We start from the raw sequence: 11,985 nt of genomic DNA, 5'->3' as shown, positions 1-11,985 counted from the left end.
TGACAGTGGTAGCCGGGCACCATCTAGTTCTTCTGGTCTCATGGCCATGTAGGCTGAGGATTACATGGTGTACCAGTCCCTTGGACTAATTGTTTCCATGTGTCTTTGGTTTTCTTCATTCTTCTTTGCTCTGGATGAGGAGAGACCCATCGTTGCATCTACATGGCCGCTTGCAAGCTTTTAAGATCCCAGTCACTACTTGCCAAACTAGGATGTGGAACAATGTTTTTGTGTAGTATGTTATGCCAATGAGCTTGATGTCCCCTGGACCATGGTCCCGAGCCCACAGCTCCAACTACTTGCTCCCTCTGGGTAGCTGGCTATGGCCAAGAAGTGTCTACAACCTGGTCCCTTGTCAGCTCTACTATATACTTGGCTGTTCGTACAGCACATTTCCTTCCCTTGTCTGTCTTGCTTACCAGTTTGTCTTCTTGAGGTGAGCAGAGTGCCTACACATACTATGTGCTCAATAGATGTTGATTGGATGCATGAAGGAAGGAAGAAACAGACACAGTCCCCTCACCGTGGGCGGTCACTTCAGATAAGCAGAGATATGGCAGAAGCAGGAGGCAGAGAGCTCAGGGAGGAAGTAGAAGTTGACTGTGGCCCAGGGTACTGCCTCTGGCCTAGTCAAAGTCAGACTGTCAATTGAGAGCAAACTAGAATGCAATATAAATACTGATGTTGAAGGAATTAAGGAGATCCTTCTCAGACTCCACAGAATACGTCCTTCCCCAGTGTTCTGCCCAGTGGAATTTCGTTATTATAGCCATAATATGTTACATACTCATTTTACTCATTTTACTGCATCTTTTGTGGTGCAAGTGGCTCTTCTGAGCAATGGTTTTATAATTAGATGGCTAAAGACGCGTTCATAAGGCATGACAAATCAGCTATGTGTGTTTAACGTACTAGCCATTGTTATTGAGTAGATAGTTTCTGGGTTTGTAGCCCTGAAGGCCACACAAGCTTATGAAGAATGCTGACCTAAAGAGGCACACAGAGTTCAGGGACATTCTTGAATATTACAGGAGAATAATGAATGACAGTGTAGTAGAATAATAGAATAATATTTACTGAATGGAGTATAAACTTGAATGTGATAAAGTATAGAACATGAAATCTAGAATAAAAATAAAGCATTAGTGAACCATTTGATTTCTTATACTTTTTAAACCTTGCCTACCCTATTCGCCCCCTCAGAATGCTGGGGTGGGTGAGGGGGGGTAGATGGTAATCTTGGCTCAACTGTGGAAAAGCCAGATAGTTTAGTCTTTCAAACTAGCACTAAGCTGAAGATTAGAAGACCATAATGTAAGGAGCTGGTCACGTCCTGCTCTGTGAGTGGGGTCTCTGGGCATTAACCCGGAGGAGGGGCCAGCCCAGGTCCACCTGGGAGTACTCCTCTGGGCAGCTCAGAGTGACCCTCCTATCCTTACGTACTTTCCAGGGTCATCTTCTCTCCTAAGACGGGCTCTTCTGGAAGCAACAAACCTCAGAATTCAGAGAGACCAAGCAGCAATTTTTTATACTCCAGACGAAGGATCTGAGGCCCTGGTGACTTCTGGAAGGCGGTGGCTAGTCCCACTGCCCCGAACCATCTCTTTCACAGAAGAACCAATTAGCACCAATAAATCAACCATTTAACACTAAGCTGATGGTTTTTCCTTCCTGGAAATATCTGTGTTGTGAAAAACAAACAAAAACACACAGACAGTGGAGAGAGGAGGGCACTTAAGCTAAAAGAATTTCTAACTTTAGAACTTCAAGTACTCAAGTTCATGGCAACCATGATCTTGGGAACCAGAGTCATCTTCTCACTCCTCAAATCCAAGTGTAGGTGACAGTGTCCAGGGCAGGCCTTCTGACCTCAGAGTTGGTCAATGAAGCCAGTCCCCATAACTAACCCCACGAGTGTCAGAGTGGAATTGTGTGCCCCATAGGGCTTTCAGTGACTGATTTTTTTTAGAAGTAGATCACCAGGCTGTTCTTCAGAGGCATCTCTGAATGGACTCAAACCTCCAACCTTTCGCTTAACCATTTGTACCACCCAGAGACTCCTCTAGGGAGAAGTCCACTGAATTAAACTGCACCTCCAGCTTTCCTTACCACTGGGCCCCACTGTTCTCCTCCACCCGAACAGTCATGACAGACTTACTTCAGAAACTATACTCTTGTCAAGAACCAAGCTGACTGCCATCGAGTCAGATCTGACTCATAGCGACCCCTCCTTGGGTTTCCGAGGCAGTATCACTATGGAAGTAGATTGCCCCATCTTCCTTCTGAGGAGTGGCTGGTGGGTTTGAACCACCAGCCTTCTGGTTAGCAGTCAAGTTCCTTAGGCACTATGCCACCAGAACTCTTATACTCTTGTAGTAAATGTAGTAAATAAGAAACAGGCAGCAGGTGCCATTACTTCACCATTGTGACTACCCCCCATTTGCTATTTTAATACACATGTAATGAAATAAAGAAGCTCTGGTGGCACTGTGGTAAGGCATTTGGCTGCTAACCAAAAAGTCAGCAGTTCAAATCCACCAGCTGCTCCACAGGAGAAAGATGAAGGAGTCTTCTGTAAAGATTCACAGCCTTGGAAACCCTAGGGGGGTTGCTATGAGTTGGAATTGACTCAGTGGCAGTGGGTCTTTTGGGGGTTAATGAAATAATACTGAAAAGCACACATACACATGTGCACAGAAACCTGCCCCTTGTGGAGCTATTCTTAGGAGATTATGTAAAGTGCCTGAAGTTTCAGGGCCCCTGTCAGAACCCTGGAGAGGAGTCACAAGGACAGTTTCATGTAAAATTGACTGAGCAGTGGAAAGAACTGAGCATTGCAAATATTACTGGGCCTGCAAAGCTTCTGAAAAGCATGTCTGCTCACTCCTTCCTCAGTGTGTGTTCTTCAGGCAGGAAGAAAAGGAAATAACCTTTATTTAACACTACAGTTGGCCCAGTACAACAACATGGTTGGTTTTTTTTTTCTTTTCTTTTTTTTTTTTTTAGTCTCTGGGTGGCACAAACAGATAAGTGCTCAACTGCTAGCCGAAATGGCACCTCAGAAGACAAGCCTGGCAATCTGCTTCCAAAAGGTCACAGCTTTGTAAACCTGGGGTCACTATGAGTCAAAATCTACTCTACAGCAACTGACAGCAACATGAACGGCTCCACTTTCTCAGCCCCCTTGCAGTCAGGTGGAGTCGTATGAGTAGTTCCAGCCAGCATGAGCAATGCCACTTCCAAAATAAGGCACTGAAGGGCTGGGTCTCAATTCTCAGCTGCCTTTTCCTACTGTGGAGAAGATGAGCCCACACTGAGTTAGCAGCTTCTCCTTCAGCTTGGGTCCCTAGGGGATTTAGTGGAGCAGAACCCCCTGACAACCCACAGTAGTAATAATAATAAAACCCAATTCCAACTCATAGTGACCCCCACTGGGTTGCCAAGGTGGTAAATATTTACGGAAGTAGATTGCCCCATCTTTCTTCCACGGAGCAGCTGGTGAGTTTGAACCGCCAACCTTCTGATTAGTAGCCAATGCCTTATAACAATGCAACACAACACACTGCTGTTGAGTTAGGTCCAACTCTTAGAGACCCCTCCTTGGGTTTCTGAGGTGGTATCACCACGGAAGTAGATTGCCCAACCTTCCTTCTGAGGAGCGGCTGGTGGGTTTGAACCACCAGCCTTTTGGTTAGCAATCAAATGCCTTAGGCACTACACCACCAGAGCTCCCAATGCCTTATAACAAGTGAAAAATAAACTTGGTGTGTTAAGCCTCTGAAATATCCAAGTCAAATTTGTTAGGCAGCATATAGTAGCCTATCCTGACTAATATGAATACCTCTCTAAGGCAGGGACCAGCAAACTTTGTCTGTAAAGGGCCAGACAGTAAATATTTTTGACTTTAGGGCCTGTATGGTCTCTGTCACAACTATTCAGTTCTGCCATTATAGTGTGGAAACAGTCATAGACAATATCCAAACTAATGAAGATGGCTGTGCTCCAATAAAACCTTATTTGTATAAAAACAAGTAGTAATAGCAATGATCAAAAAAAAAAAAAAAACCACAAAAGACAAAACAACAAATGTTGGTCAGGGTGTGGGGAAATTTTAGCTCTCATGCACTGCTGATGGGATTGTAAAATGGTACAACCACTCTGGAAAATAGTATGGTACATCCTTGAAAAGTTAGAGATACCATATGATCCATCAATTCTACTACTAGGTATGTATCCTAGAGAAATAAGAGCTGTGACACGAATAGATATATGCACACCCATGTTATTGCAGCACTATTCACAATAGCAAAAAGATGGAAACAACCTAAATGTCCATCAGTGGATGAATGGATAAAGTATCGCACACACACACAATACAATACTATGCAATGTTAAAGGATAGCAATAAATCTGTGAAATATCTCACAATATGAATGAACCAGGAGGTGCAATAAGTGAAATAAGTCAATCATAAAAGGACAACTGTTGTTTGAGAGCACTATTATTAAAAGCCAAGAAAAGGTTTATACACAGAAACATTCTCTGATGGTGTTTTGGCTCTCTAGTGACACTAACAGAAAAATAGCACAAGTAGATGGCTTCAACAAACAGGAGTTTATTCTCTTACAATTTAGGTGGGTAGAAGTCTGAGTTCAAAGTGCCCACTCTACGGGTTGGGTGAAAGTCTTGGGCTTCAGCTCTGCCTCTTGTTCCCATCCCACTGAAGCTAGAGGCTACTCTTAACTCAGCTGCTGGTTGTTGAGCTTGACAAACCCAAAGTCAACAAGTAAAATGGCATAGTCCCAAAATTATCAAGCAACATGACAGGCCACTAGTTCAAGTCCAGAAATGGTCTCAAGATCTGCAGACAACATGGCAGACCACTGAGATGAAGTCTCAGCCAAATGCAGGACCTAGATATGCCACCAAAAAAAAAAAAAAAAAAAAAAACCAACTACAGACTTTCTCAAAGCTTCTCCTTATATACTGGAAGCAGATCACATGCCTAAGGCAGGTACCTACCTGTTCATAGTAGATTCCACCATGGAGCTGATTACCAGTCTCATCATGGGGAATAACTACATCCAGCTGCCCAGCCACTCAAAACCAGGCCCAGCCAAGTTGACACAGAACCTTAACTACCAGGGATAGGAGAGGGAGGGAGGGAAAATTACTAACTAGATAGTTGTTGTTGTGTTGTTATGTGCAACTAGATAGTAGACGTGTATTAAATTGGGTGAAGGGGAAGGCAATACACAGTAAGGGGGAGGTTAGCACAACATGACCATGGCAAAGGAAGACACTAGGAGGTATACAGTAGTAAAAGGCAACAATGGTAAATACTGTTACATACACAATCCTACAATAACAGTAATAACTAATAATAATTTATAAGTGGATACACAGGTAAATATGTAAGCTGAATGGATGTGGGATAGAATATGGTAGTACACCCACGAAAATATATAGGTTTGGCAAAGGATATTTCTACATACATATTTGTGCTGTAAATATGTCCACATGTAGAGTATAAAGGGGCAAAGTAATGAAAAGGTCTCAGCCATAACCAAACACTTTAAGGAACTAAAGGCATATGACCACAGTCTGAGGGCACATCTAGGTCAATTGGCATAACATAAAGACAATGTTCTACATCCTACTTTGGTGAGTAGCCACTGGGACCTTAAAAGCCTGTGAGTGGCCATCTAACATACAATTATTGGTCTTTCCCTGTCTGGAGCAACAAAGAGTGAAGAAAATCAAAGACTCAAGGCAACAATTAGTCCAAAGGACTATAGACCACATGACCCACAGCGTCCACTAGCCTGAGATCAGAAGAACCAGATGGTACCCAGCTACCACTACCAACTGCTCTGATCAGGATGACAAAAGATGGTCTCCTAGAGTAGGAGAAAAATGTAGAACACAATTCAAAATCATAAAAAAAGACCAGACTTACTGGTAGGATAGAGACCAGGAATCCCCGAGACTGTGGCCCTCAGACCCCCTTCACACCTGGAACTGAACCCACTCCACAAGATCACTTTTCAGTTAAGCAATAGACAGGCCTATAAAGTGGACAATAATACTCTTAAGTTACATGCTTCTCAGGACAATCAGCCATACAAGACCAAAAGGGCAGCATTTGCCCAACGACAGAACTCAGAAGGCAGGAAGGGACAAGAAAGATAGATGAATAGAACCGAGGAGCCCAGGGAGGAAGTGGGAAGGGTGCTATTATATTGAGGGGATTGTAACTGATGTCATGAAACAAAATGTGTGTAAATAGTTGAATGCGAAAGTAATTTGTTCTGTAAACTTTCACCCAAAGCAAATCAAAACAAACAAACAAACAAAAAAGGGAGCTCTGGTAGCATAGTGCCTAAGACATTTGACTGCTAACCAGAAGGCTGGTGGTTCAAAACCACCAGCCAGCCACTCCTTAGAAGGAAGGTTGGGCAATCTACTTCTGTAGTGATACTGCCTCGGAAACCCAAGGAGGGGTCGCTATGAGTCGGGTTCGACTCCATGGCAGTGAGTTTGAATGTCACGAACAAAATGTATATAAATTGTTGAGTGGGAAAGTAATTTGCTCTGTAAACTTTCACCCAAAGCACAATAAAACGTTTTTTTAAAAAATACAGGACACTTCCAGTAAAATGGAGGAATAGGCAGGCAAGCTCCACAGACCTCTTCAACAAAGAAAAGAGAAACCAATTGACAGAGATACAGAAGATAATCCTGGAGCTCTGAGCTTTGAAAGAAAGGATACAGAAGTGGATTAGGCACCAACTAGTGGAAAAACCAGAACGAAAACAGTGAGTACGGAGATGGTCGGAGCAATGGACTGTCAGCTACTCTGATGGGACCAACAGGTCTTGGAACATGAGAATTGACCTAAAGATCAGCCTTGATCTCCAAGGGCTGCAGGGATGATTGCGCTGGTGGCTTATGACGAGGAAGGGAAACAGCAATGAGGGAGACAATCTGAGCTGTGGACTTTCAGCTATCCCGAGGATGCAGGCATTTTGATTGCTTACAAGCGGTGGCCATTTTGGATACTTAAAGTGACTGAAGATGCAGCCATTTTGAACCTTTACAAGTGGTGGCCATTTTTTATTTTAAAGTGACAGCATTCTCATTCAAATTCCAGGGACCTAATAATAGGCTCTGTTTGCCAAGGATGGCAGAGACATATAGGAGGCTGGCAACGGGAAAGGAGACAGGTGGTGAGTGTATAAGTGCTGCCAACTAGCGAATAGAGGAGCACAGTACCCTGCTTATGTAGATAACATACAAAGTAAACAAAAATCATGGGCAAGTCACTCCAACATACAATCACCAATTAAATATAAACACAAAATGTCACAATGCCTTGGAGACAACAGAGCATCATAGTCCACAAAAAGAAGCAAGATAAAGCAGGAGAAACAAGGGACCAGGATACAAATCCAAAACACATCCCTGAGGAAGACACAGCATTGGAACTCCCTGATAAGGAATTCAAAAGAATTATATTTAGGTACCCTCAACAAATTGAGAGTCAGATCAAGGAAAACACTGACAAAACTGAGGAAAGCACACAGAAAACCCTAGAATAATTTCGAAAGACAATAGAAGAACAAAATGACAAAATAAATGAAAAATTAGAAGTGATACAAAATCTACAGACAGAAATCCAGAAGATTAATACTAGATTTTCAGAAATAGATAGCACATTGAACAGGCAAAGGAGTAGAATTGAGTCAGTGGAAGACAGAATTAATGAGATTGAAGGCAAATACCTCAATACTTCTTTGGAAAGTGGATCAATCAGAAAAAATATCAAAACAAAATAAAGAGAGCCTAAGGTTCATGTGAGATACCATCAAAAGGACTAACCTACATGTCATTGGAATTACAGAAGAGGAAGAGAAATATAAAACCACTGAGAAAATTGTCACAGATTTGTTGGAAGAGAATTTCCCTGCTATGATGAAAGATGAGAATATATCCATTCAAGAAGTCCAATGAACCCCAAACAGCATAGACCCCAAAAGAAAATCACCAAGACATGTCATCATCAAACTCACCAAAACGAGACACAAGGAAAGAATCCTGAAAGTAGCATGGGAAAAACAAAAAGTTACCTACAAGGGGCAACCAATAAGAATAAGCTCAGATTTCTCGGCAGAAACCATGCAGGTGAGAACGCAATGAGATGGTATATATAAAACCCTGAAAGAGAAAAATTTCCAGCCAAGAATTATTTCTCGGATATGATGGTGAAATTAGGACATGTCCAGATAAGCAGAAATTGAGGGAATTTGTTAAAACCAGACCAACTTTATAAGAGATGCTAATGGGAGCCCTTTGGACAGAAAAACAACAACAGCCAACAACAACTGACCATTAATGCACATGATGACATAACCCAGAAACCAACCCAGCTATGGAAGTATCCAAAGTAAATAAGCCTACAAGATTGTAAACAGGGAACCAGAACGTTAATTGACAAATGAGGACAACTACAAACCAAAAAGAGGGAAAAAAATGTGTAGCTACAGAACTTCTAGATGGTAGGGAAGTCAAGACAACTACAAGATAGATCAGACTGTCCTAAACTTGGGAAGAAAACTATAAATCACAGGGTAACCTCAAAGAAAAATGATAAACCTTCACATCAAAATCAAAAAGAGAACCACCACAAACATTTAGCAAATACTAAAACAATAGCAACAAAGGAAGTGATAACATGATTCATAAACAAAATGAGCTCAGCACAGAAAATAATATGGAACAAAGAAATGAACACTACGAAAAAGCACATAACAAAAATGACAGCAACAAATTCATATTGGCCGATAATTATATATCTGGCAAGGGACTTATCTCTAAGATTTATAGAAAACTCCAAGCCTCAACACCAAAGCAATTAACAATCCAATTGAAAAATGGGCAGAAGACATGAATAGACACTTCACCAAGGAGGATATTCAGGCAAATACATGAAGAGATGCTCATGATCATTGGCCATCAGAGAGATGCAAATCAAAACAACAATGAGATACCATCTCACCCTAGCACAGATGGCAAGGTTCAATGAGACAGGAAATAACAAATGCTGGCAGGGATGTGGAGTGATTGGGACTCTCATACACTGCTGGTGAGACTGAAGTGATACAACCACTGTGGAAAGCAACATGGCAATTCCTTAGGAAGCTGGAATTGGAGATACTATTTGACCCAGCAATCCCATTACTAAGCGTACATCCTAGAGAGGTGAGAGCCAGTACAGGAAGAGATATATGCACACTCATGTTCATCGCAGCACTATTTACAATAGCAAAAAGATGGAAATAATCTACATGGCCATCAACGGAAGAGTGGATGATCAAACTATGGTACATACACATAATGGAATGCTATGCAACACTAAAGAATAATGAATGTAGAGTCTGCAAAAGACTGCATAACATGGATGAACTTGGAGGACATTATGCTGAGTGAAATAAGTCATTCACAGAAGGACAAATATAGTATTAGTTCGTTGTTGTGGAGGGTCAAGGAAAGGTTTATATATAGAAGGAAACTTTCTTTGTTGATTGCCGGGGGGAGAGGAGGGAGGGAACACTGCAAAAAAAATGCATTGACCCATGTCACTTTAGGTGTATTTCACTGTACATAAATTATATTTCAATAAAATGTGTTTTTTTATAAAAGTACAGGACACCCAGTTGGATTTGAATTACAGATAAATAATGAAGAATTTATTTTTTTAAATAAGTATGCTTAAGATGGGGCAATCTACTTCCGTAGTGATACCGCCTCGGAAACCCAAGGAGGGGTCACTATGAGTCGGGTCCGACTCCATGGCACATAACAACAACAACATGCTTCATGCTATATTTGGGATACACTCATACTAAAGAGCATTCATTGTTTATCTGAAATTCAACTTTGAGCATCCTGTATTTTATCTGGCAACCCTACTTGAGCCTCTCCCCTTGAGATTCTGTTTCTGTAGGCCTGAGGTCAGGCCAAGCATTGGAGTATTCATAGCTCACCAGCTGTTTCAAATGTGTCCAGGGCCAGGAACCACTGATACAGGGCTTTGTCAACCTCTGTAAGGATTCAGCATATTATTCTGCACGAGATGGAGAGTTGTAGGAGCATTTGGGGAAATGAAGTGACATGATTTCACAGTTTAAAAAGATCCTACTGGCTGCTCTGTGGAGAACAGGTTAAAGAGGGACAGTAATGGACACAGACTGTAGCAAAAGTCCAGGCCAGGGACGGGGCCTGTATTTGTTCAGTGCCTGCTATATAGGCATGGAGTCTCTGGGTGGCACAAGTGGTTAAATGCACTAACCACAAAGGCTGGTTGTTCAAACCCAACCATAGGTGCCTCAGAGGAAAGATTTGTTGATCTGCTTCCAAAAGGTCATAGCCATGAATATCATGTGGAGCACAGTTCTGCCGTGCAACACATGGGGTCCCCATGAGTCAGACTTGACGGCAACTGGTTTGGTTTCATAAGGTAGACACAATAGAAGTCTGTGATGGAGGCATAGTTTACCAAATAGAGAATTTCTCAGGGGTGTGGGAGCCTAGGCATTTTTATTTTTAACAAACCCCCCTGGTGATTCTGATGATTAATCAGGTTTAGAACAACTAAATTGTTGGATTCCATTTCCCCTGAAAGTATAGAAATAACAATGAATATTTGTGGAAGGGGGAAGTCCGAGTGCAGCCTGCCACCTTTTCCTGTGACCCACAATTGAACCTGGTGCTTAGGCCTAGATGTGTTGGCCTGGCTTCTTGGATGAGATGAGAGTGTATGCTGACTCCCTTTCTGGGGGCATCTTGACACAAAAGACATCCCATAGTAGACAGTGGTCTGTCAGCACATCCTTCCCCTTTGGCCCTGAGCACTTATCAACATTCCCAGAAACCACTTAGCTAAACCTGTGCATTACATAGCACCTGGCCAACCCTGCTGCTAGGTCTGTTCCCAGCAGGGAATGGGGATCTTTGGTGATAGCATAAGCGAAGTGCGGGCAGACCATCTCTCTGTGGCTGCACAGTGAGGCTTGCACACACCCACAGCAGAGCATTGAAAGAAAGAGAAAAAGTAGGGTGTTCCCAAGGACTGTTAAGATCCAGTGTCCCCAAGGAGAGGGGACACTTACCGGGTATGCAGTCTAAGGAGGTGGTTCCAGCAGACCACAGAGCGTTGGTGCCACCTTGGCAATCACACTTGCAAGCTTTATGGTACCAAGGGTCCTCACCCTCATCCTGCGGGAACCCAGAGAGGTAGGAATGTCAGAAAAGTCATATTCAAAGACAACTATGGTCAGTACCACTGGGAAAGTTCTTTGTCAGAAAGCAGAATTATCATTCCAGGCTTAATACTCATAGTTGCCATTTATCTTTAACTCTGAACAAGCACATTTCTGCTGTGCTCTTGACCAGCTCACATTCTCACAGACACACCCTGTGACAGGCAAAGTTTACCCAATTAGAGTGATCAAAACCTGGGCTCCTCACTCATCCCCTGGAAGTTTCTATCAGCCTATCCAATTTGTAAAGGTACTGCATTCAAGATTCCACCATCTGATTTAAAACCTGATCCACATTCATTTGCTTATTAAAATACCAATCTTGGAGCTCGACCAGAAAATATGATGTTGCCACCACTGGGGGGGGAGCGGGAGAACTTTAAAAATGCTCTTTTTTTTTTTTAAGTGATAAAACTATAAATTATTTTTTGCTATGGAAAAATTTTCAATAACTGTCTCCATGTAAATTCTGGCCTTCTTATTGTAACATACCTCAGTGGATGATAATCCCATTGTGGCTGAGCAAAAGAACAAGAAAGGAAAAATCAAGTTAAAAAAAAAGAATGAGGAATTCAACAAAATGATTCATTGGTTGGAAAAGTGAAATGAAAATAGCCTCATAAAAGTTAACAAAACTGGAGTTCCGGCAAGATGGCGGACTAGG

The 11,985-nt window shown here is 42.2% G+C and overlaps 1 protein-coding gene across 1 annotated transcript in view; it reads right to left on the bottom strand.

The window, feature by feature from the left end:
- RS1 (retinoschisin 1) overlaps positions 1–11,985 on the bottom strand; it is a 45,159-nt gene that overhangs the window by 11,238 nt on the left and 21,936 nt on the right. The window contains exons 3-4 of the mRNA XM_007958382.2: positions 11,814–11,839; positions 11,172–11,277 (exon numbers count right to left, since the gene is read on the bottom strand). Of these exons, the coding sequence (XP_007956573.2) occupies positions 11,172–11,277; positions 11,814–11,839 (132 nt within the window). The remainder of the gene's footprint in view (positions 1–11,171; positions 11,278–11,813; positions 11,840–11,985) is intronic.

Source organism: Orycteropus afer, unplaced genomic scaffold, assembly GCF_000298275.1.
Source record: "Orycteropus afer afer isolate SDZICR_OR568_19922 unplaced genomic scaffold, OryAfe1.0 scaffold00949, whole genome shotgun sequence".
Lineage (NCBI taxonomy): Eukaryota > Metazoa > Chordata > Mammalia > Tubulidentata > Orycteropodidae > Orycteropus > Orycteropus afer.
This window is presented reverse-complemented; position numbering and strand designations above follow the sequence as displayed.